At 40.5% G+C, this 27,429-nt stretch overlaps 1 protein-coding gene across 2 annotated transcripts; it reads right to left on the reverse strand.

Annotated features, from left to right (window-relative positions):
• On the reverse strand, positions 1 to 27,429 carry WASF2 (WASP family member 2). 2 transcript variants are annotated; one of them, XM_063453540.1, is made up of 9 exons: positions 11,581 to 11,600; positions 11,246 to 11,376; positions 10,030 to 10,164; positions 9,715 to 9,868; positions 9,422 to 9,539; positions 2,505 to 2,635; positions 2,281 to 2,418; positions 1,711 to 2,186; positions 1 to 1,096 (listed from the first exon to the last, which is right to left on the reverse strand). In XM_063453540.1, the coding sequence occupies exons 2-9, from the start codon at positions 11,373 to 11,375 to the stop codon at positions 939 to 941; spliced, it is 1,440 nt and encodes a 479-aa protein (XP_063309610.1). In that variant the 5' UTR covers position 11,376; positions 11,581 to 11,600; the 3' UTR covers positions 1 to 938. The 2 variants fall into 2 exon arrangements, with proteins under 2 accessions (XP_063309610.1, XP_063309620.1); XM_063453550.1 differs by lacking the exon at positions 11,581 to 11,600 and adding an exon at positions 27,345 to 27,429 and having other exon boundaries at positions 2 to 1,096.

A 27,429-nucleotide genomic window follows, 5' to 3' on the forward strand; every position in this document is an offset into this window, starting at 1 on the left:
GTGCGCATTCAGCCGACGGGGAGGAACGGAGGCGGAGAGGAGGAAGAGAGCTCCCCGCCCAGCGCTGGAAAAAGGTAAGTTTTTACCCCTTTCCCCTTTCCAGAGCCGGGCGGGAGGGGGTCCCTGAGGGTGGGGGCACCCTCAGGGCACTCTAGTGCCAGGAAAACGAGTATGCTTTCCTGGCACTAGAGTGGTCCTTTAACTCGTCTATATCATGCACCAGAATTTCAAATGTCTAATTATCAAGTTGACAAACAGTAAGTCAGCACTAATTACACAAATACACGGTTGTTCCGTGTGTATAAAGTATGTATACTTTATACAGATAGCCATATATAAAATTTTTGTCTCACTTTTGAACGTAAATATTGCGTTCCTCTAATCATAATACTTCTGAACATTATTTAATGATTATAATGTACGGAAGTGTAACTAGTGGTTTTCCATTTAAACTGGATATTTAAATAAGCTAGTTGTGTTTATAGCGAACTGGTTCCTGAAAACGGCTGAAGGCAAGTCAAGGCACAGAGTTGTATTGTTCTCATTCTCCTGTAGGCCAAAACTGTAATAAAACTAAAAAGTATATAACCTTAGTCATTAACAACTGGGTATGTTTTCTTGTATGCTATGGAATTACTGCTAGACCTCCAGGAACACACGTTGTAGGGCAGAGAGGGAATACACAAATTAAAATGTCGTTATGATTTATTTAGGAATGTGTTAATGCCCCAATGCTGAACGTCATTAGACAAAGGGCACCTGTTTGTTGAAAATTCACCTATTTATAGTATGCACCCAAAAACAAACATATGGTGACAATATCAGATATAATAGTTAAGCCTCCAATTGATTTGCAAATGCCAAATCTCACTTCTAACCCATAACTGCATTATCCTATTTTGTCATCAGTTACAAACAGTGCATTTCCATCCCCATCCTCAATCAGACCAATCATCCTCATCAAATTCAGAAGAGTCATCCTCTGAGTCACTGTATTCCACTGCAATGCGTCGAGAAAGGATTGTGGCCACATCATTGCCTCCAATGTCCTTCTTCTCATGCTCCAGTTGCTCCTCCACTTTACGCAGCTGGAAACCTAAAGGGTAGAAATAAAGACAACATGGGTCATGATGGAAAGACAAGATGCAACTGAGGAGGCAGACAATGTCAGAGAAGAGCGGTAGGGGTGCATAGGTAAGACTGTACTGGAAACTACCATACTTCATGTGTTAATAATGAAAGAAGTGAGAGTAATAACAGCTGAAATAGTGGAGTATATTTCTGCATGTCAAGAATGGATGCAACCATTGATGGCACAAAGAATATTTCATTATTTTGCTCATTCCTAAAAAGAAAAGGGACAGCAATAATAAAGACGGGGAAAAGAAACCGTAAAAAAAAATAAAAATAAAAATATATATATATATATATATATATATAGATATTTAGATATAGATATAGATATAGATATATATATATATTTTTTTTTTTTAAATTACCCACAGGCGAAAAATGAGGCAGGACCATTTTATGAGGCACACAGTGGATAGGGAAATGTGCAGGAAGTGGAGGTAGGATACAATAGATTAGTTTATGTGTTTTTGGTATGATATCAAAGTGGAAACAGAAGAGAGATTTAATAAAAATGTAAAGAGGATAAAAACATAAGAGTAAGCATAAAAGCCCATAGAGTGGTAAAATTTTAAGTACCTTGCCGGATAGCTGACAGAAGATCACTCCGGGCATCGCTTACAGGTGCAGGAGCAGCTTTTGGCTTCAAACTGGCTGATGAAGATTCTCCTTCAGGTTGCGTGTAGGAAGAAGGGGGAGGAGGGCCAGGAGGTGGAGGACCTGGTGGAGGTGGTGGAAGAGGTGGTGGAGGCGGGGGTGGAGGGCCTCCTGCAGGTGGTGGTGGTGCAGGAGAGAGAGGAGAAGGGGGAGGATAATCCATTAGAGTAGGAACAGGAGGAGGGGGAGGAGCAGGAAATCCAGGGATAGAAGGACAAGCAGGTGGGGATGGGGGAGGAAGGTAGGATGGGTCAGGAAGTACACCAGAAGGAGGTGGGGGAGGAGGAGCAGGTGGAGGCGAGAAACTTGGTCGCCCCCCTATTGGGGAACCAACAGGTGGAGCTGGAGGTGGATGTGCAGGGCTAACCAGGCTGGCACGATTTGAAGATGGAGGCATACTATAAAATGTAAGGGAATAATTATAAACTGTTACACAGCTCTTAAAACACACCTGCATGTTTGACCTGCAGTGACTGAAAGCCTAATTCTTACCTAAAGTCCATGGGAGGAGGTGGCAGAGAGTCATCAGGAACTGGAGGAGGACTTGGCGAGGAGTCTTCATATGGAGGTGGTGGCGGATACTGAATCACATCCATACCATCAATGGAATGAACAGATCCATTTTGAGTACTAGGGAGCACAGTACAAAATACAATTACATTTCTGCTTTGTTTCTCAGCACTGCATATGCATTTTATACACATGAAAATTATTACCCTGCATTCAAAAGCTTGTCTTTAGCTTCCACAAATTCCGGTCCCATTTTCATTTTTTCCCATTCATCTTTTCGAGTTCTGATCTTGCGAGGATTCACGTTTCCACGATTGGGATTGTCTTTCTTCTCTCTCTGCATAAACACCAGATATAGTTAAAACATCAGGTTACTACTTTCTGTACAGTATAGAGATTAAAGATTTGTAACTTCACAAGGTCACAGCTTTGGTAGATTTTCCCGGTGTAATCAATTTACAAATTTGAGCACAGTTTGTTTACTCTATGAGAAAACACTTAAACAGCTACTGTTTTGCATTAATACTTTCATGACTTACAGACTTTAATGAACTTCTGTGCATTCATGACTGAGGCCGTTTTGCCACTTTTGCTATTTGTTTGCTAGTTCCGTGCAGCCATACTTATTTATTGTTGTTTGTTTGGTGTGTTTTTTTTTTAAAAGGACAGATAGGGCTTTTTTTCTGATTCCCTATAGGTATGCAAAAGTACAAAATTACATGTAAATAAAATAGTTTAAAAATGGGAAAACCCCACCCCAGTTATTCGTATAATACATTTCTACATAAATAGTGAAAATGTAAAAATTAACCCAAAACAGATTCACTTTTTAGTTCTGAATGTTAAAAATGCCTCACATATCAACCCAATGCACAAACGTACAACTACCGCTCTTACTCCCGAACGTCCCACAAAAAAGCCATAGGTACCTACTGTACCACATCATCATCGCGGCCCTCGCAGTCATCAGCAGGCAGTGGAAACAGACATCTAGCCCCCATATCGAACAATGTATTAAGGTGATTGAAACTACTAAACACTAGGAGATTATGGCGAGAAAAACGAGACCGACGGCCACCTACTGGCCCACAGCATGGGTAATCTGGGACAACATGAACCTGAGCAAAAACAAAACACAACACACATAACAGAACCTCCTTGACTGGAGACATAACTGTACATGAAATAAGGACACCTTTACAACACCACCCAACCTACACTGCACCCACAACCCACAACCCACAACCCCCCACCTCTTAGCCGCCCTCTCCCTCCCCCCCCCCCCCCTTCCCTCACCACCTTCCTTGGCCCAACCGCCCACACCCCGCAATGAACCAAACAGCATGAGCAGTACACTGTCCCAATGTCACTTCAAGACACACACCCCTATACCCGACATTCAGAATCCGAGAAAGAATGCGGGCACCGGGCAGTGCATGATCATAGGTCAAGCTTTGAAACAACCGTGAATGTATGTAAAATGTGAATTATCGACAAATTGTACGCATCGAAATGTTACTGACCTGAAACTTGTACGTATTGATCTTCAATGCTGCTTCCCCTTCCCCTCCCCCTTTTCTTCTGTACCCCCTCCCACCCCCACAACTGAAGTTGAAGAAAACAAAAATAAAAATTGTCAAATAAAAAAAAAAAAAAAAAAGCCTCACATTTCAAAGTTTAAAAGCAAAAAATGTGGGCTGCTGATACCAACTTCAATAATAGTCACGTAATCCAAAACCACTACACAAAAGTATTTATTATTATTAGGGGCGGGGCTTGGGCATCATGGCTGCTGGCCGCACATGGAGTGAGCTCCCAGCTTGACTCACATACTCCGACTATTTTACTGCAAGCCAGTTCGCCACAAACGACTTCCACAGCTCCATACCATGTCTGGCACTCAGGGGAAAAACTCATGAGACTTTACGCGACTTGCCAACTTGAATTTCCCACGGAGTTCCCACTGCGGCCTACCGTTGCTGCGGGACGGGTGAAACGGCCGATCACCTGCTCGGCGCGATGCTGCGGTGTGCCACTTGCCCCGTTCCCCCCCCTCTGGACCGGTGGGGGATATCCCGGTCCACTTCTTAGTAGGCTGCACAAACTCACTGGCGGGATACTGAATCAGCTACAGAGGCTCCCGGGGACTCCCGTAAAATGGTAGACGCCACATGTGATCATGACGTCTCAGGGGGCAAGCAGGACTGGACAAAATTTTCAGCGAATTCTGGAGTAAGCTCGAGGAAAGACTACATAAACAAGCCCAGACACAACCATCTGCCTACTCACCTCACAAGCGGATACCTACCCTGCAGCACAAGTCCACAGCAGCGGGAACAATGCAGGCCCCAACATGGCGGCGGCGCAAGACGCACAGGAACAAAACAGCAAGCAGGAGGGTGCCGTTACGATCCGGCACAAGAAACAACCAGAACCTGGTCCGAGAGGTTACTATCGGCAGCTCCCCAAAGAGGCGCCGACGGAGAAACCGGCCACACAAGCGGCGACGAAGTGCCCGCTCCCTACCTAGCATTCACCCCCACTTCAAGCCACCACAACTCCGGATGGGTGCTGACGCAATCTACCCTTCTGGGAATCACCGACCCCCCCACTACGCAATGCCCGTCCTTCAAGGCCTACCACATGCAGGAAGACGGTCCCTAGACCCTGCTACCCAGGCTGTGTACAGCTGGACCCACGGAAACACAAAGCTGGCACTCGTCGACGCTCACAGTTGGGAGGGCGCCCCGGCACGAATTGGTGGACTCTCACATAAATGTGTCCCTGTTCCTCCATCCACTGGCATCGGCTGAACAGCTCCGTGACAGTATCATCAAGTCTCTGCAGCTACGATGCCAGTACTCGAAATGCGGTACTCCATGTTATGCGATTGACTGTGATACTCTGGGCCTCTAGTGACACTAGATTTCATTTATATTTAGCATGTTTGTCTTCAATGGCAGGTAGCCAAACCCAAACCCTGGCAAGGTTGCCACCACCCCTGATTTACCCTGGATAATTTTGTAATTGTGCCCTAGTTAACCCGCCACAGTTAACAGTTAACTATAACTACCAGATGGTAACTACTTATCTGTTGAATCTATCTGCAATTCTATTCCACAGCACTCTGACATGATAGAAATGTGTCCTTATCCTTTGATTGTTCTACCTAGCCTGACTTCTCTTGTTTTAAAAAAAAAAAAAATGTGCTGATAATGATTGCCATATTACTGATAATCCTGTTTTATTCCATCGGCTTGTATTTGCTGTTGTGGCAATATAAGCGTGTTTTGTTATTCTAAGCACAATAAAAATAAAGAATAAAAAAAAAAAAAAAAAAAGTATATATTATTAAAATATATCCCCACTTTGGCTAATATGCACAGACATCCCTGGAACATACCGTATTTATCGGCGTATAACACGCACTTTTTTCCCCTGAAAATAGGGGAAAAATCGTGGGTGCGTGTTATACGCCGATATCCCATAATTACTTACCTGTCCTGAAGCATGGGCCGGCTTCACAGCGCGCACCGCGGTACAGGAACTTTAATTTAAAGGTTCCGGTTTCCGGCGGGACTGAAAGGAAGTGTGCACAATAGTGTGCACACTTCCTTTCAGTCCCGCCGGAAACCGGAACCTTAAATTAAAGTTCCTGTACCGCGGTGCGCGCTGTGAAGCCGGCCCACGCTTCAGGACAGGTAAGTAATTATGGGAGGGGGAGGAAAGTACACTATGGGAGGGGAGGGGGAGGAAAGTACACTATGGGAGGGGAGGTGGAGGAAAGTACACCATGGGAGGGGAGGTGGAGGAAAGTACACTATGGGAGGGGAGGTGGAGGAAAGTACACTATGGGAGGGGAGGGGGGGGGAGTACACTATGGGAGGGGAGGGGGGGGAGAATACTATGGGAGGGGAGGGGGAGGAAAGTACACTATGGGAGGGGAGGGGGAGGAAAGTACACTATGGGAGGGGAGGGGGAGAAATACTATGGGAGGGGAGGGAGAATACTATGGGAGGGGAGGGGGGGAGAATACTATGGGAGGGGAGGGGGGGGAGAATACTATGGGAGGGGAGGGGGGAGAATACTATGGGAGGGGAGGGGGGGGAGAATACTATGGGAGGGGAGGGGAGGGAGAATACTATGGGAGGGGAGGGGGGGGAGAATACTATGGGAGGGGAGGGGGGGATAATATACTATGGGAGGGGAGGGGGGGATAATACTATGGGAGGGGAGGGGGGGATAATACTATGGGAGGGGAGGGGGGGAGAATACTATGGGAGGGGAGGGGGGGAGAATACTATGGGAGGGGAGGGGGGGAGAATACTATGGGAGGGGGGGGAGAATACTATGGGAGGGGGGGGGAGAATACTATGGGAGGAGGGGGGAATACTATGGGAGGAGGGAGAATACTATGGGAGGGGGGGAGAATACTATGGAAAGGGGGGGGGGGACACTATGGGATGAGGGGGGAATACTATGGGATGAGGGGGGGAATACTATGGGATGAGGGGGGGGAATACTATGGGATGAGGGGGGGAATACTATGGGATGAGGGGGGAAATTTCCTGGAATTTCTTTCTTAAAATGAGGTGCGTGTTATACGCCTGTGCGTGTTATACGCCGATAAATACGGTATTCACTAGCACCTTACATTGATTTCTTCTTATAATGAGTTTTACGGACATACAGTTACTAGCTATATCTCACTAAATAATCTACCTGAAAAATGTATGTGCAAGAGGAGCACAGTCTCTCTCAAAATAATATTTCAACATCTCGAGGACCAGAGATTGAGATGCCTGCTCTAAAGCATTATAAAATCAAACAGAGGAGAGTCAATAAGCCAATAAAAAAAAAAACGAAAAAAAAAAAAACAGCAGAGCCAAGCATGCAAGAGCTGCATATATTTATCTATATAAATTGATCCAATTATATATTATTATTAATATAGCGCCAGCAAATTCCATAGCGTTGTGTATAATATATATATATTTTCTCACTTCACCTTTGTTGGATAAATATATATTTATATTCCACTTCAGCTGTCACCTGCATAAAAGTGGCGTGCCTTACCAAAGATCATTAGTTTGTTTTTATTGTTTTTTTAAATTGGATTGAATATATATATATATATATTTTTTTTTTTTTAAACAACCTACTATAATTAATGTTTTTTTGGCTTTTTTAACCCAGTCTATTTTGCACCTCAGTGTTTCCCCACCCCCCATTAAAAAAAAGCTATTTACATTCAGACTAGTATTTAAATAAATAAAGCACAAAAGCAAATCCCCTGCATTCAACACAGTGAATGGTTGGTGGTTGGCCCAGCATGAGAGAATGTGCGCTCTGCATCCCCTCCCTGCAGGCCGCAAACACACAACGTTCCTTTCATTGCACTTTCAGTACATAAAAATCTACTAACTGCAAACCTAGAAAACCAATACTCCCAGCATCACCCACTGAAGGCAAAAACCTCTGTTAATGAGTCTCTGTGGGAGATATGAGGGAGACATGTTAAAGCCGTGATGTCATTCCATACTATAGAGGAATGCAATTTTAAAGTTGTATGCAAACATATAGCTATACAAATGTAATACCCCAAATAAAGAATAACACATGCACACACTATATTTTATTATATATATATATATATATATATATATATATATATATATATATATATATATATATATATATATATATATATATATATATATATATATCTATATCATTTATCTATTTATTTTTATAATCTTTCCATGTTTCCAAAAAGGTATTTTACCTAAATCATGGTTCAGCAAATCGCAAATATGTTTCCCTATACTCTGTCACAGCATATGGATATTAAAAGAGAGTGTTTAAATGAATGATGGCAGCTACTACATGGGAACGTAACTCTCATGAATCTTGGGAAGGCAGGGACATGTATGATTAGTAGTTCTTGGCTTGCAAAATGTCAGTCACACAGTGCATTCGCTTTTGATGCTAAATGCCACGTCAACCACCAAGCAGTATGGAATTTGAAAACACACACACACACAATTATTCTTAAGATAGAATTGAGACTGTCTATATTCTCTCAACAGAACAAAGCAATAAAAGTATGCCTTGCCCTATCCCTACCTAATCAAGAATGCAATCTATCTGCATTGAGATATAAAACATAAGGAAAAAGGGCTACCTTAGTAGAATACTAAAATGCTGACTGAAAACTCCATGCAATAATCAATGGGAAAGGTTAGATCACCATTGATACAGGGCTATATTACCCCAGGATTGACATAATTTGTAAAGGCATGCACTGATTTGCGGCAGAGGTAGATCAGAACTATGCTTATGATCACGTTAATTAATCCACATTCATTAGCCAAAGTATTAAATTGAAAACAGCATAGGACTACATAATCTTGTGGTTAAAAACACTCTTTAGGAACTGGTAACCATGATAGTAGTTAAAGTTTGTGTTATCAATTGTTCTGTTAGTTCGCAGTATGAGGAGGGTATCACAGGGTTGCTGCTGATAAGCTGAGCGCATGAGCTAAAGCTCACCAATTTCTAAAATCATTTAGTGATCTGGGAGTTCCTACTGAAATTTGGTCACTGTGACATCAAATAAGTCACCACTCAGGTATCAAACCAATTTAGCTCACATGTGCCATTACAGAGGGAACCCATAACACTTGCATATCAGACTAGTGCTGCCCACAAGAAACGTCCAGAACTGGAATCAGATTGCAGCCTCCTTTGAGCCTTGCAACGAAGCAGATACCCTTATAGGAAAAGTAATTGTCTGGATTAGCATGTAAAATTCAGTAGATCCTAAGAAAAAGTATAGAAGCCAAATCAGAGCCCAAGTGTAAATTACTTTAAGGGCAGGTTACTCCAGTTTGGCTGATTGTCAGTTTTCTCATAAATTCTTTCTTGGTTTCCCCTATATACTGCTGCTCTCAAAAGTGACAATGGCCACACTCAAAACTGATAATAAAATGTAAAACAGTAGTAAAGATACGCAGCAAATAACACTATAGGCTGCAAGAAAGAATTCTTGACCGAGCATGGCTCAAGTATATACCGAGTGCCATGGAATATAAAAATATACCAAGTGCCATGGAAGTCTCACCCTATGCTTGCGCTTCTCCTTCATGATATCCTTGGTATCTTGTAACATCTGCTCCTTCCACAGATCAAAGAAATAGGATGGATCTGTATAAAATTTCAAAGCTTCCTTCCCATCATCCCTACATGTAGAAAGAAAAATTAAATCACAGACATAAGATTCAGCAGTCAAAAGGATCGAGAGATTTGTACTAAAGGGACAAGACATGTAAGATATAAAAACATTGCTGGTTTGCATTACAAAACAACCAGGCTCTCAATTATACCCATGAAACATCTTTAGAATTTGCCTCATACCTGTAAGGTGACAGGATATTAAGTGGAGGTGGCATGTTACAGGTGATGTAAGTCTCATGCACAGGGAGCGACAGAGAGTCACGAACGAACAGCTGTTGATCTTGTGAGGTGTTACTGCGAAACGCCTTCCTTGTATTTATACCCTGAAGAGAGACTAAGCACAACAGACAATGTTAAAATGTGACAAAAAAATTAATATATATAAAACTGATTCTGTGCATTATATGCTGTAACTATATTACACAACAACTTGTCAAAATTTAGCAAGACAATTTTTTGCCCTCTGAGTGACGTGTTTCTGACCACATTACTCACCCTCTTCCTCTTTGGGATCCAGCTGTGTCACCTTGACCTGTAGCTTCTCCACCCTCTCCCCCAGGGTTCCAACACGGTGAGCAAAAAGACTTGCCTCAGTGAACAGCTCTCCAAATATGTCCTCCGCATAGCGACCTAGCGAGACAAGTGTGAAAATTGAGAGAGATGTTCTCAAGAGTCAATCAAGAGACCAGGAAAACTGAAGTCAGCAGTGTAAGACACAGGAGGGAAGCGTATCAGTGTTAATTTTGTCTACTAACAGTTTTAGTCGATTAAAACTAAAATGGCTTTTTAACAAAAATACTAAAACTAAATTTACATTTGCAGACAAAATTAACACTGAGCACATGTAAAGGAAATAAAATGAGAGACAAAATTTAAATGCTGGGGAAAAAAATTAAAAGTAGGTCCACTATAAGCAATCAAGTAGTACATTCTGAGGCTACATAGAAATAAAATAGGAAGCAAAAGATTTTGGGGCCAAGCAAGCTTATTGTGTGCTGCAGAAGGTAAAATGAAAACATCTATACACCAAGACCGCTCCATTAAGCTAAAGCTGTTTTGGTGCCTATAGAATAATATAGAATTCCTTTAAAATTGTGTTCATATTCAACAACAATGTAATTGTCCCCAGTTCCTAACAACTTATTTTAGAATGACCACCCACCATTGTCTGAAATAAAAGGAGAGTTTAACCCATTATATAAAAGATATTTAGATTGTTGCATTAAGTTGAAATAAAATACAGAAAATGCAAGGTTTGGCACATACAGAACTAAGAGAGCTAAGTATAGAACATATAATATTTGGTACCACTTTCTAGGAAAAAAATAAAATAAAAATATATCTTAATACAAATTCTATTTGTGTGAAAGTCACTCAGACTCATTCTGCGTGCATCTAAATGCACCTCAATATTACTCATAGTTCCCACAAAAAGAAAAATAGAATAACTAAAAATAACATTTCTGATTAATTTTACTGATCATCTAACGACCTGAATACAGCATGTGTGGTATAACACTTGGCTTATTATTATTCTATTATTTATATAGCGCCAGCAAGTTCTGTAGCGCTGTACAATAGGCTTATCAGTTACCTACACAAAATTTACTAGGGTTATTCACTAAGCCAGCAATTCACAATACAGTGTGATTAAAATATTCATTGGTCACTAGATTTTTTTTTTTATCATCCTTGAAAAAAAGTCACTCACTGAGACTACCCAGCTGTCGGATGACATTGGACAGAGTGATGTTGGTCATACACTCCAATTCATTGCGGGCAGGCGGCAGTTTCTGCCGGCACAGGTGGCGTGGCTCAATGGAGCGGGCAACAAGCGGCATCCTAAGGAAAAACAAAGAGGGGATAAGATTTACACTTGCAGAAAAACTGATGAGTTAGGTATACAGACTTAGAATAAATAAGACGACCAAGTATTGGTAGGTAGCTCACAATGACAAAGTAATAAAGATCTCGGACAATAGGCATGGAAATTATCAAACACTAGGAAGACAAAAAAGCAGGCACGTGTGGCAGTGGAGAACATACCGAATACATGGAAGGGAGACTGCAGGCGGTCGGATAAGCAGGAAACATGCCTCTACAGAATGAACTATAGCTCTTCATAACAATAAAGAAATAAAACACACTGGGCCTCTAAGATACTGAAATAAGACACAGTCAATAACTGTGCATCATTAAATAATGAGGAATGCCTATACACCGAGGAGAAAGTTTTTGTATACTGTACCCAATGATAATGAACAAGCCTCCATGCACAGAGAGAGAGAGAGAGAGAGGCCATCTATGCACAGATAATGCATACCATGGGACATGCTACTCAGCTGCATCTGACTACATAATCTTAAACTTACATCTGTTTCAACTCATATCCTCAACACACATTTCAAGCTTAACCCTTAGCTCACAGTCAGTTTGTTTTCAAAGTATAATTTCAATAGTCTATGCGTGCACTGGTAAAGAACAATGCTGCTTGCTAAAAGATGTTGCTTTCAAAATTGCACATAATGAAGTTGCGGCAAAGATATTCACCAATAAAGAAAAACTGCTAGTGTGTATCACTGGGCAATTCAAAGATAAGAAGTGGTGGTGCAGATGAGCAGAATGTTCTGGATAGCTCTGCAGACAGACAGGAGGATGTAATGTACTGGCAAAGAGGAGGGAGGAGAGGAGAGTCTCTGCCGGACATCCTTAATTAGTAATTCCCATCATGCACTATAGGTCACAGCTTTAACCATTTGCTGTATATAGAGCTACCTGAAAATCTGCTATACATACAAATAGAAAAGACACACAGTACGTACAAAGACATACAAATGCACACACCGTGGATGTAAAAGCTACAAAATAAAAAAAAAATGCTTTTTATAATTATTTTTACATCACTACTTTTATTAAGTTTTTTTTTTATTATTTTTTTATTCATGGTGGATAATTTAGTACTTCATAAAGAATCTGAACATTAAATGAAAGGGACACTATAGGCACTGTAACACTACCTAATTGAAGTGGTTATAGTGTCTATAATGTGTTAATACTAAACAAGAGTTCCCATCAGCTCATTCCCTCTGTGCTTCTTTAAGTAATGAGGAAACATTAGCCAGGCCATCAGTACGTAGCTGATGCCCATTGTGGGTATGAATCAGTATGGCTAGAAGGAATCTCCGTCTTAGCCAAACCTCCACTGGAATCCAGGCTGAGGGTGGCCAGGGGCCCTCATTCAGTGCTAAAGTGCTCGAAGATGGTTTAACTTGGAATGGTGTGACATCAGCTATGAGGATTAGCATGGAGAGGCAGATAGCCTTCATTGCTTCTTCCTATCCATGACTGTATATTTGCTCATATCAAATGGACCATTTATTTAATTAGAAAGAATAGACTATATACCGATTATAAAAGGTATGGTTGGTGTGACATGCCTGGAATATTTGCAACGAATAAGGATACATGCACATGATAATACCTTGCTGTGAGCGGTTATGTGACATTTTTCTTTATGCAAAACAGATTTATAAAAAAATAAAATAAATAAAGATTACCTATGTTATTGTCCATGTGCATTTCTCTACAAGGGTTCAATGTTATACATGGTGTGTACAGGAACAGAGAATCAACCATTTCAGTTTTTACTAACCTACAGTTGCATTCAATCAGGAATGCAAACCCAAGTACCCTTAGGCCTAATAAGGCCATTATTCCTCCCAAAATGGTATCACTCAACCTGCAATTTCCAATTTAAACCCTTAAGGAACACATTGAAAATCCCTTAAGGCAACTCTGTTACTTCTGAGCTTATAAAGATTTGGAATGCTTTGGTAATTTAGCCCTGCACATTCATTAAATGAGTGGGTCATTTTGGTACAGGATCTTTAAAGGCTGGTTTGCTGTTAGGTAATATAACATCCCTGGTCTTTAAAGGGTTACTTCAACCACCATGACCACTTCTGCTTTTAGAAGGGGTGATGGTTGTAGGAATCTGCATGTGGACAGTTTCTGCTTGAAGCGCTGCACATACAAAGATGTATTCTCTTTTTTTGTTTGTGGATAGTTGCCACCCATGCACACGTGTCTTAGACAGACTGGAAGATTTTTCCAGGTTGACAATGAAAGAAAATAACTAGTTCCCAAGGAATGGGATCTAGAGTGTGTTTTCAGGGACAAAATAGGGGGTAACCCTCAAATAGTAAGCTTGTAGAAAAGAGTAGCCTGTGAGCCGAAGCCCAGACGACACTTGGAAGTCCCTGTAAGTCTGTATAGTCTAAAATTACAAATTATTTAATCTCTCTAAAAATTAAATGATAATAACAGAAATAAACATAAATAACATATTTACACAAACATGAACCATTTTCATTATGTCCTACCGTTCACAAATTTATGTGGGATATCTTTGTGTAAATGTTATTTAGGTTTATTATTTCTGTTATTAGCATTTATTTTCAGAGATATTAAATAAATTGTAATTTTAGACTATACAGACTTACAGGGACTTCCAAGTGTTCTCTGGGCTTTGGCCCACAGGATACTCTTTTCTACAATTTTTCAAGGTTGCCTAATGTTAAATCTGTACATAAAACACAGTTGTTGTCAGACGTTCAACTTCTATCCTTGAAGGAAGCGATGGGAGGGAGCCTGCCAGGGTAACCCTATATCTCCTCTTCTCATAATTGAACCCGCTCTGCTGTCTGCCTATATTTTTAATAATCCCCTCAGTTATTTTTATTTTATTTTTTTAATATACCCTTCCCTTGTTCACCCCCACACGCTCTCCCATGTACATGCGCTCTGGTTCAAAAAAGTATTCCAACTAGGAGTACACAGAAACGTCCAGTAAATCATTCTTCAAATGGGCATCACTGTCCCAAGAGCACAGCCCAGGATATCGTAAAGTAGAGTGTCAGCTACCATCCTGATACTTTCCTATGAAGGAGACGGTCAGTAACCAACTCTATACCTACATACAAGTACATTAGAGGACATTACTGGACATTTGTGTACACCTAGTTGGAATACTTTTTGAATCATCAGTGCAGCATGCATTAAAGACCTCTTTACCAAGACAGATCACTGCTCATGGTGAGATCCAACCAATTATATTTTACCTTTTTGTTCCTCTTTCTTTTTTTTTTCTTACGCGCAAGAGTGGACTTTGTATATACACGATTTTTTCCATCCTTAATGGTCTCTTTACTGGACATTGTTAATCCTTTTTACTATTTTTTTGAGACCGCAACCGGACCCCTGTAATGTCGACCGGCTCAGAGGAAGTGACAGGGAGACAGCGCGGGAGGAGAGGAGCATGAAGAGCTCCAGACCCCTCACTCACACAGCAGCAGCTGCACTCCAAGCCACCCTCCTGGCACATAAAGTAAGCTAACAGATATAAAAAAAAAAATTGAAAAATCACTTGTATGTGTGCGAGTATGTGTATGAGTTTGAGAGTGTGCGTGAGTATGTGTGAGCGAGTATGTCAGTGTGCGTCTGTGTGTGTATGTGTGTCGGTGTATTTATATGCATCTGTGTGTTATTGTGCATGAATGCATGTATGTGGTAGTGTATGTGCATACATCCAAGCAGTCAAAACACCAGCACAACATACAAGCACACTCCTGCAATCTAACAAAAATTTTCATACACCCCTGCATTCAAACTAAAAAAAATAAACACACCACTTCACTCAAACACATCACACAAATGTACATCCACATTTAAAAGTGAACATTACATCATTTAGACACACCCTTGCAATCAAACATCACGGTTATATCTATCAATTTTTTGTCTTGGATAGGAGTAAGAGAGGGAGGTTTTGGTATATGACATGAATTTCATTTCACCATTGGAACTGTATAGTGTTATGTTTAACGATGGGTGTGATGCCTATTTGTGTTCCTTTTTTTTTTTTTTTTTTTTTAAATAGCATGATATATAGATTTTAACCAATGAATTAAAAAAAAAAAAATTCTCATTTAAGCATTTAAAGCCTTATTTGAGTGTGGACTTCATGAGGAGCTTTGCCTAGACCTGGATTTCAGATAAGTTAGTAAAATGCTTTCCTATGGACTGAGTGAATGCGCACGCGGCTATTGCTGCGCGTGAGGCGGATGACTTCAGAAGAGGGAGGAGAGTCCCCAGCGTCGAGGGAGCCTGGCACTGGATAAAGGTAAGCGTTTAACCCCTTCCTCCCCCTAGAGCCCGCTGGGAGGGGACCTATTAACACTATAGTGCCAGGAAAAAAGAGTTTGTTTTCCTGGCACTATAGTGGTACTTTAAGATCAATATTGCCAAACTGAAAATATTCTCGAAAACAGCCATGTATTCAGTTTAGCTACTCTGGCCTTAAATAGCCCTGTAAATGTATTTTATTACCAATAATCAAAAGGCTTTGTATCTTTTATTCATTAAATAAATCTGTGTACATGAAACTCTCACAGTGGCCGGCTCTTTAGTGGAAGAACTTTTCATGTCTCAAATATAAACACGAGTGCGGCTTGATGATGATAAATAAATGATGATAAATCATACCAGTATAGGTAAAACTACCCACATGGTATGTGGAGCAGCCTCAGGGCCTGGCAGATCACCTCTGTGTTACATACATTAGTATGAAAGTCATCCACATACAAACACAAGATGGCTTATCCGAATAAAATTTTATTTAGGGAATCTTTACTTCAAAAAAGGTTTGAATCATGCTCAGAGTCAAGATTATTTACATTGAACAGAACATAACCTATTTGCCATTCTTTCTACCATATTATATATATATTTTTTTTTCAATGCACATATGCACAGGCGTCCAGTCATAGCATTCCGAATCTATTTCCTCCCACAACAGAGGCTAGTGCTGGCCTGATCAAGCAGGCAGGAGGCTGCAGGCCCTGGAGGGATTAGTAAAGGGACAGAGAGCTGCCAAGAGAGCCAGGTGTGAGAGGCTGGCACACCCCTTCTCCACATCTCATTGGTTACAGCTCAAAGCCTGCAGTCAGATACTGCAGCTGTAACCCCTTCATCACCAAGGGTTGTCAGCAACTCCAGGCAAACTCTGCACCTCCCTCCTTCTACGATGCAATCCTATATGTATGTGTACTAAATCTTAAACACACAAAAAGTCACAGGGTGTGTATACATAATACTATGTGTAATTAAATCAATATTTTGAATATTCAGATAGGTGATGTAAAGAATATAAGAGTCTCAAGACAGAGAGATCAGTATTTGCAATATGACAGCACCTGTGTAATTTTAGAAAGAAAGAAGAATCTAACATTGTACATTGCAGTTTGCAATCCCTAGCTAGAGAGAGAAAAGCAAGAAAATGTGTTCTCAGCAACCCCTCCCTAAACAACCAAAATCTCTCCACCCGCCTCCCAGTTCCTCTGGAGCCAAGGCCACATTGTGCATCACATCTGGTCACTTCCTCAACGCATATCATGTGGCACCAAATCATGAGTCCATGATCTTGGCAACCATAACTGTATTTCACTGTAAACTATGCAGGAAACATTTTCTCTCTGAACTACAGTCTAAGCTTAACGACCCTGCATTCTTCTGTGTGTATAAAACCATGTTGGCTCAGTTGATGTGGATTATCCAGCTGTGTGTACACTAGCACAATAAATTGAACCGAAGTACAGTTTTTTCTCCTCTATGCGTGCGCGGGCACACACACACACTACCCTTACCTTTCAACATACACACTGCGTTCCAGGTTTACTCCCAAATCTCCACAAGTACAAAATAATCAATTCTCAATATTTCAAGATTGTCTTGACACTACAGGATTCATGACTCATCTTGTTATTCTGGACTGGTAGCTAATGAGGTCTAAAATCCTCTTTACTCTATGGTGTGACATACCTATGGATCTGTGAGGAGATATAAGAGGGGCTAGAGTTGTTCAGTGCTTTATAGGTGTGAGTTAGTACCTTGAATTGACTCCTATAGCATACAGGAAGCCAATGTAAGGACTGGCAGAGGGGTGAGGTGTGAGAGAAACGACTAGAGAGGAAAATCAATCTAGCAGCAGCATTCATTACGGACTGTAAGGGTGCAGTACGGCTATTGGGGAGACCAATCAGGAGAGGGTTACAATAATCCATGCGGGAAATTACTAGAGCATGGACAAGCTCCTTGGTAGTATCTGGTGCAAGAAAGGGGCGGATGCGGGCTATGTTTTTAAGATGGAATCTACAGGATTTGGCAACATGCTGGATGTGAGGCTCAAAGGTGAGACCAGAGTCAAGTATGACGCCAAGACAGCACGCTTGCAAGGATGGACTGATGTTGGTACCACAAACTTGGAGGGAGAGCGAAAGAGGAGGATCAGTATTAGGAGGAGGAAAGACAAGGAGCTCAGTTTTTGAGAGATTGAGTTTCAGAAAGCGGGAGGACATCCAGTCAGAGATGGAAGAAAGGCAAGCAGTGACACGTTGCAGGACGGCAGGGGAGAGGTCCGGGGAGGAGAGATATAGCTGGGTGTCATCAGCGTACAGGTGGTAGTGAAATCCAAAAGAGGTAATAAGTTTGCCAAGAGAGGCAGTATAAAGAGAAAATAGAAGGGGACCAAGGACGGAGCCTTGGGGAACTCCAACTGAGACAGGGCAAGGGGAGGAGGTATCATTAGAAAAGGAGACACTGAATGAGCGTTGGGAGAGATAAGAGGAAAACCATGAGAGGACAGAGTCACAGAGACCAAGCGATTGAAGAGTTTGAAGAAGGAGAGCATGATCAACGGTGTCAAAGGCCGCTGAGAGGTCAAGAAGAATTAGTATGGAGTAGTGGCCTTTGGATTTAGCTGCGATTAGGTCGTTAGTAACTTTGATAAGGGCAGTCTCTGTAGAGTGGAGAGGGCGGAAGCCAGATTGAAGAGGGTCAAGGAGAGAGTTGGAATTGAGGAAATGAGACACACGGGTAAAGACAAGTCTTTCCAGAAGTTTTGAGGAAAAAGGGAGCAGGGATATGGGACAGTAGTTAGAGGGGGTGGATGGGTCGAGGGATGGTTTTTTTAGTATAGGTACTACAGTGGCATGTTTAAGGTCAGCAGGGACGATGCCAGAGGAGAGCGAGCAGTTGAAGATGTGTGTTAGAGAAGGCACGAGACAAGTGGAGAGAGATCTAATAAGGTGAGATGGGACAGGATCGAGCGGGCAAGTGGTGGGGCGAGAGGAGCAAAGAAGAGCAGCCACCTCTTGGTCAGTAGCTGGGGAGAATGTCTGAAGGGTAGGAAAGGCATGATCTATGTGTGATTGAGAAACAGAAAGGCAAGGAGGGGAGAATTCTTTCCTTAGCTGTTCAATCTTGTCAGTGAAGTAACATGCAAAGTTATTACAGGGTATACAATGTTCACTCTAATTCTGAATGTATACAGAAGATTTACAGGTTACATACAACACCCCCACAATTGTCCACTATTCTTCATTGAATGGTCTCACAATTTGGAACCACAAGTATAGTGCTATAATCAAGGACATTGCAAGTATCTGTTTTAGGCTGCATTTTGCCGTTTAACATTCTAAAAAACAGCTATATTATCCAAGAATCATCTATGAAATACTGGGTCAGCTTTGCTTTCTCTACTTTTAACGAATACATGCTGCTACAGAGTAAAAAAAAAAAAAAACAGACCACCCCTGGTTCCTTCTCTAAAAGTTCTATAGTAAGTGAGTCAAACATATGGCCTTCTGCAAATGTATCTCACCTGTGACCTGCAGCTAGATGTACCAATACGCCCTGTTAATTTCTATTTAACAAAGAACGCCATGATAATTTCAAGGCACAGTGGCCTGTTTTCAGCTGCCCCGAACCCTGCCACACCAAATTAGGAAGGGGTATATTTTGACTGTTTCTAGTCTGCGACAATGCATATCTGTGCAACAATAATGCCACGGTAAACAGTCATTTGCAGCAGTCGTTATATTTTGCCTTCTTGCTCTGTGTGGATCGGGGCAGTGTGTGGCAATGCCTTTGATAGACATGGTGACAGATGCAGACAAATGCCAGCAAATAAAAATGCCATCATGTAAGAAAAATAAAGGCAAACACACACACATACAGGTTAACACAAGATTCTTATATACTGGAATTCTTTGGGATTATATATGACATGCTGATGGTGTTGTACAAAATGAACATGAGATGTGAAAAATACAGCATATTTTAATGAGGATTTTGCCATTAGCGTCACACCACATTTAAAGCAGCTGAATAACCGTGTGTGGTAATATGTCCACTATTGTCTATAAATTGCATTCGTTTTTCTCTTTCACATTTTAATATTGCAACGGTTTAAAAGGTTTTTTTCCCCCCACATTAAAGGGACACCCCAGGCACCCAGACCACTTCTGCCCATTGGAGTGGTCTGGGTGCCAACTCCCACTACCCTTAACCCAGCACCTGTAATTCTTGCAGTTTTTTTTTTTTATAAACTGCAATAATTATCTTGCAGGGTTAACTCCACCTATAGTGGCTGTCTACTAGAAAGCCACTACAGGGCACTTCATGCTCTATAGCACAGAAAACCTGTGCTAGAGCGTCACTGGACGTCCTCACGCTATGTGAGGACCTCCAGCGTCACTCACTTCCCTATAGGAAAGCATTATAAAAGGATCTTTCAATGCTTTCCAATGGGGAGCTCTAATGCGCATGCTCAATCCTATGTAGCGTAGGTAGTTTCTTCCCCACCAAGAAATTAAAAAGTGTGGTTCCTCCGGGCTAGTTATGAGGAAAAAATAAAGCTGTGCATGCAAGTTCCTTTTGAAACTGGGTGTACTGTGTGGATTATTAGGGATCCCAGTAACAGAGTCGTCGGACCTGTTGGCTGGCTGCACGATCCCTCTAGCCCTGGGATAAAGTAAGAGAGCTAGGCGGGAGAGCCACAAGTGTCCTTATTAAAAAGGTAATGGCAATCGTTTCTGGTACTGTTTGTGTATTTTGACCTTGGCTATCCTACTGACATTCCCATCTCTGTATCCCTTGACCTTTGGCTTGGCTCCCGACTATTCTGACTTCTATATTCCTCGACCTTTGGCTTGCTTAACGTTTTCATGTTTTCTGTGTTCTTGTCCTCAGCCTGTCTTGTGTTTTTCCTCTTATACGTTAAAATCCGGCCGTTCTAAGGCCCGGTAATACGTCTTAGGGTTTTCTTTAACTCAAGTTCTGCGTGTTTGGCATATTCGTGTATCCTGACATTTCCATTGCAAATGGTAGTGAGTTACACTCATGCAACACATGAGAAGGATTTTGGAATAGTTATAAACAAACTAAACAAATTCAGTGTCAATCAGCAAGGTCAGTAAGGTATTGTCATACTTAAAAGGGGGCACATCATTTTGCCTCTTTATAAATTTATTGTACATTGAATATATTGTGCAATTTTCGACATATGTCCTAAGGAAGGATCTTATAACACTAGAAAAGGCTGAGACAGGCTACAAAATTAAATTTTTAAGAAATGTGATCAAATTTCAAAAAAAAAAAAAAAAAAGTCCGCTTAACGGTGGCAGTCACTCATATGGACACTAAAGTGTCCCCTATATGCTCTGGAGGAAGGAATTACAGTTCACTTCCTCCCGGGGCACAGAGAGCTCTGCGGGGAGAGAGAGACAGAGACCTTGCATCTGGGATTTGTCAAGCCATGCTTTACAGTAAGAACAATATAAATTTGGTATTTTCATCCGAGTATGTGGTTTTATCAGAGTCTATACAGATTTTTTTTAAACAAATGGATGAAATCTTGCAAAAAAAATTATATTCAGGGATATAAAATGAAATATGTAGGGTAACAGCTGCTTGAGCCAAGGAGAGATCTAACTGCTATTTTGGGGTTGAGAAATAATTTATTCCTAGTTTGTATTAAAATTTGATAGCACTTCAAACTGGATTTTTTTTGCCCTGTGATCAACAGTAGAAACAGATGTTGGAAAGGTTGAACTTGATGGACATTTTTTAAGCCTATGTAACTATGCAATATGAAATGAGAAAACAACTAATACATGAAACAGAAATGAAAATGTGACAAATAGGGATGGTGTAGCACCCACATAGGAAAAGGAATGAAGTATTTTTTTAAGGTTGAGATATGGGAGTATAAGATAGTGATAAAAGGGTGTATAAAATAGAAATCCACCTTTGTACACGAAGATTTAAAAATGGTATTGAAGCATTTATGAGCCAGACGTCTATGTAACGGGTTGTAAAGGTTTAGTAGTACTCTCTCATTAGCTTACAAATAACTGTGAACACTTGTGAAAATTGTTAAAAACAGGACATTATTGATTGCATTGATACCATATAGGATTTTTTTGTTTTGTACCCTCAGAGGAGTATTTGGTCTAAATGTGTACATTAAAGTACTAACTCCACAGATCAAATGCCTGACTTGTACACTAAAGAATTTTTGCTTCAGGTCATGAATCTTTCTCTGTCTGCCTGAACTTAGCTGTTTAGATAGTGCCTATGTCTGCAGTGAACAGCTAGATTTGCAAACCAGGAAGTTTCTCTATATCAAGTGTAAGCTAAAAGAATAAATATTTCATACTATATACACTACAGCAACTGCAATATTCCCAGCACCTATGACATAAAGAGTACTAGAAGAGCAGGTCAATAATCTGTCATTTGAGTAACAGGGGTGGTTTTCATTCATCCATTAGTGTTCAGTCTGTGTTTTAAAAAATAAATAAAAAATCCCAGGTTGTATATTAATAATACCTTCTCTAAAACACAGTCTTTATTATTCACTAAATTGAGAATATTGCAGTTTTAGGCCAACATTGCAATTCTGAGTAAAAAAAAATAAACAAAATTATGATTTAATTTTCTAGTTTCACTTCTCCAGAACTCCTGAATTACTGAATCTCATCAAGTTATTTTGTGATTCAGACTGGGGCTTACCATGCCTTGTTTTTGTTTTTTTAGAAACATCTTGAAATATACAAGTAAACTAACCTTCATTCTGGGACTGGGGAGTGTTAGCACTGCGACTCAGAACTGCTTCCTGTCAAATCATCATCATCATCACAAATGTCCAACTAAATGCTTCTCATAGAGAAGCATGGAGACACATTGTATACACCACATTCACCATGATTTGTACCAATGCTTCCCTCTAGGAAGCACTTCATCTTTGTACTACACTTCAAATCGTGTGAGGAAGAAAGGCCTTCCAGCTGCCAAGCAAACCCTTATAGGGTTATCCACTAATGTGAGAATTGTAAGATAAATATTCCACCCAGGTCTCCTCTGTTATATCGTTTGAAAAGTAGACAACTAAAGGGACACTATAGGCACCCAGACCAGTTCATCTCATTGAAAGGTTCGGGTGCAGTGCCCTGTCCCCTTAAGACAACTTTGGATTCCTAGCACTCTAGTTTCCCTTTACGCTATTTAAAGACAGCCTTTAGTACTATGCCATTTTATCACCAATTTATGAGAACATAGAGATGGTATTTTAATGATAAATATCTTGGGCCTTGTGTGTCCTACTAGTTAAAAAAAAAATAATAAAAAAAAAAAAATAAACAGATTCTGCTTTATCTACAGAGCAAAACATATAGGGTCAAATGAGATGACGTGACTCTTTGCTTTCCAGAGAATATTGAGGAAGTGATACTCTGTGTCACTATACTAATTAGTGACAAAGTTTGGCTGTTATTTTTAACCTTAGCTAACACTACCGAAACCAAAACATTACTAGATGTAACCCTAACTAAATCTAACTAGCCATAGCACTAGCTAACCATGGATAGCCATAACCCTACCTTGACTAGCTGTAAAACTAGCTGATTGATGACAGGTAACGCTTGCTCACATGATCTGCCAATTCAGACGTTTGGGCCAAGCTATAGGGTGATTTGCACTTGAGGTACTCTACATTTGATCTGAACTGGTGTTTAAACTATTATGCCCCAAGTGTCCATTTGGACTTAATTTTTATTTGCGGATTTTCAACACTAAGGGGTTTTAACGGTCAGATTACTGTATTGCATGTTTTCCAGTGATAGCCGTATACCTGCATTAATAAGCATTCACCGCTTATAAATGCGTTGCTAATTTTATACTAGAAGAATATTTTCAACCTATCAACTATCTTTTACTTTTGTGCCCTTCAATTTGATCTTTTGTTTGTTATTACTGACAGCACCATCGATTTTTGGAAGTGGCGGCATCTACATGTTTCTATAGATTTATTTATTTTTGTAATATCTTTGGTTTTATTGTCACTATAATAATTATTTTTACGGTCAACCTTTTTAAAATGAATTCCCTATGTACAGAGTATGTGCTCTGCAGCAAGCCAATAACATCTAATCCAAGTTAGCTTTGGTTAACAGGAGACTCATCTCTTTCTAGCGCAATGACTCTGGCATGAAGTTTAATATAGTAAAGAGCACTGGTCAGGTATTTTGATTAGGTAAACCAGAAGTGATGCACTGACACTGGAAACCTTGTCAATTTAATATATGTAATTTTTAAACTATTCACACACAGAATATGCAAATCAGGGGCAGGATAATCACTACCTCGCATTCCAATTGGTTCAACTTGCTTGGTCATAGCACTAATATGTATTATTTACCATTGCAAAGCTCTGTAGAATGTTTATTACGTGTATAAAATAGTATGATGATAAATACATGCATAAATATATATTTTATAGGGAGAAAAAAAAAACCTTGAGGGTAGAGGGTACGCCAACCAAAAACAGTGTTTTAAAGGGAACCTATATTCCTAAAAATAATCTTTATTTTGGGACTATAGGTTTCTCTTTGTCCACCCATATGCCTTTAAAAAACAAAAAAAATGAAACAACTTATTGATTGCTCATCTCCTTTCCAGCACTGGAACTCCTAACCTGCAGCCTCCAGTTCTGCCTCTGGTAATGTCAGAAACCAAACACTTTGTCAACTTCAAATCACTGAAGTGGTCACAGTACTTGGAGTAATACTCTAATCTAAGTAATCTATTCTTCCATATAAACTTTGTGAAAACCCCAAATGACCAGTCTGTGGTTAGGTTTACTGATATAAGATGCTAACTTTGAAAAACAATTACCGTATATACTCGAGTATAAGCAGAGTTTTTCAGCACATTTTTGTGCTGAAAAACCCCAACCCCAACTCGGCTTGTACTCGAGTCACTGTCTGTATTATGGCAATTTGCATTGCCATAATACAGAAATGGGGCTGCAGAGCGGTTACTTACCTCTCCTGCAGCTCCTGTCAGCTCTCTCCTCCTCCGCGGCGGTCCATTCAGCACCTCTGTCAGCTCCCAGTGCAAGTCTCGAGAGAGCCGAGGCGTCATAGCGCGGCTCTCGCGAGACTTATAGAGTGAGCTGACAGAAGAGCTGCACGGACCGGCGTGGAGGAGGAGGGAGCTGCAGGAGAGGTAAGTAACAGCTCTGCCAGCCCCCTCCTCCCCCCCCCCCACTGATCAAGCAGGGGGGGGGGGCGAAAAAAATAAAAAATATAAATAATTAAAAAATAAAAAATTATTAAAATAAATTTAAAAAAATAATAAAATTGCCCACCCCCAAGCCAAGGCTCAGCTACACACACTGCACTCATACACACACACCATTCATTATATACACACACACACACTGTAAATAAATATTCAATTAATATAATTTTTTTAGGATCTAATTTTATTTAGAAATTTACCAGTAGCTAGTGCATTTCCCACCCTAGTCTTATACTTGAGTCAATAAGTTTTCCCAGTTTTTTGGGGTAAAATTAGGGGCCTCGGCTTATATTCGAGTATATACGGTATATACACAAAGCAATAGCTTAAACCAAGGGTCAGCAACCTAGGGCACATGTGCCATGCATGGCACTCGAGGTGCCTTTGAACGGCACTCAAGGCTGCCAGAGACAAACAGGCTCAAGTCGATCAGAAGTCCCAGTGGGACTTCAGATAGTGCTAGTGCAATCTGACCTGTGATTGCAGGTAGTGAGGGGACAATACTTAATCTATACAATGCAGCAATCTCATATCATTTCCTCCAAGCTCTTGTCAATGGAAATCTGCTCTGGAGTAGAGTAGTCCACAGCAGTTATCACAGCTTCTCCATCTTAGCTCCTCCCTTGACCAGTAACTGTACAGCCCGCGCCCAAAGAGTTGCAGACGAAGCCTCTTCCTTAAACAAATAATAAAAACAGACCATACACAAATGCACACACAGTCCCCACAAACAGCCTCTCACACACCATTCCACAAGCAGCCCCAATATACAGCGCAAATTCCTAGGTATCATATACAATACCACAAACATACACATGTAACAGCCCACATGCACACAAATACAACATTACAAATCAACCAAAGCACCCATAAATAGCACAAGAACAATACGGCAACACACACACACACCTCAATTTAAAAAGTCAGGATCGGCACGCAAAGAGACTTCAAGATCTTGTTTTGACACAGTACTACTAAAAGGTTGCCTAACCCTGGATTAAACGGTTTTATGAGCCACTGAGCAAATTCACACAATGTAAACTGTGTACTGTGTATTGTATTCCTAAAATTTACAAGATTAAAACACACATATATCCTTACCCATTACATGCCAATCTAAGCAGGGTATACAAGTTTTCATTTGTATTTTATAAAATTAATTTAAAAAAAACTGACCATTGACTAGGTTTGTGGACATAAATAGTCTCAATGCATATTAAAATAGGAAATGTTTCAAAATATATCACAAGCTAAATAAAAGCAATGGTTATCCATGACTTCAAGGAGGTATATAAAAGATATTACCTTGAAATATTCATAATGGCTGTGTTGAAATTTCATTAAAATGATGATAATGAAGTCAAGATACTACTTAGTCTTACGTATGTACAAACCCTTAACACGTTAAGAATTTAGTGAATTATTCAATCAAGTATAATTTGTTAGAATATAAAGAAAATTTGAACTTTTAGGAAATAATAGCTAAACCACAAACACTGATATATGCCTAAACTTTTTTTTATTTCTGGCAATCAATGCTTCAGTAGCCTCTACTTTTAATTTGGATTTCAACGCACTATAACTCAGTGTTTAGTGAATAAACTCTTGCTTTATTCCCAAGTATACAATAATTACAATTAACGGGTTTCTACAAGCATCATGAACACTGCAGCATGAGTACCCAAGTACACATGCCAGCTAATAAGGCAAAATAGTTATTAAGGGTGTGTCCTCCTGTCTGGGTCCCCACAGGCTCCGATGCTACTTTCCCCTGTGATGGGGTACTTACAACCAATCTAGTCACCATTCGATGAGAGTGTCAGCTGAAAAGTTTGCACATGGTTGACATTAACCAGTCCAAAACTATTTGCCCAGTCTAATATCACCCCAATGAGTTACACCACTGGCAGCACATAGGCTTAACTCTTTATGTGCAATGTTGCATACCTAAATGCTCTATATACACACACAAAGCACCATGACCACTTCAATTCACTATGGTCACTTTAATAACTAGTTTAGCTCTTAATACATTGTTAGCTCATTGGCAAGAGTTTTATTTCATTCACTCTCAGCAATACTGAAATAAAGATTAACATCCAAAGAACTTACAAATCCTCTCAGTGTGTAATATAGTGCAAAGCTAAGTGTTCATTAGTCACATATCAGTTCTGCTGCATAAACACTAAGCTTACATTAGGGTTTAACTAGTTGTTTGTTTGTTTTTTAAGTATCCTTCCTATTGTAACATCTGGCATCTTCCCCATACAGTCATTAATTTACAATCCGAATCCCACGCTTTCTCGTTTCTGTAACCCTTGTTCCCTCACCTGTCCCCGGGGGGCCTCGACTCCTTACACCGGGAGTATAACCAACTCTCTGGACTTGGACACCGCCCGACAAACACCCGCCCAA

The sequence above is a fragment of the Pelobates fuscus genome, chromosome 1 (genome assembly GCF_036172605.1).
Source record: "Pelobates fuscus isolate aPelFus1 chromosome 1, aPelFus1.pri, whole genome shotgun sequence".
Lineage (NCBI taxonomy): Eukaryota > Metazoa > Chordata > Amphibia > Anura > Pelobatidae > Pelobates > Pelobates fuscus.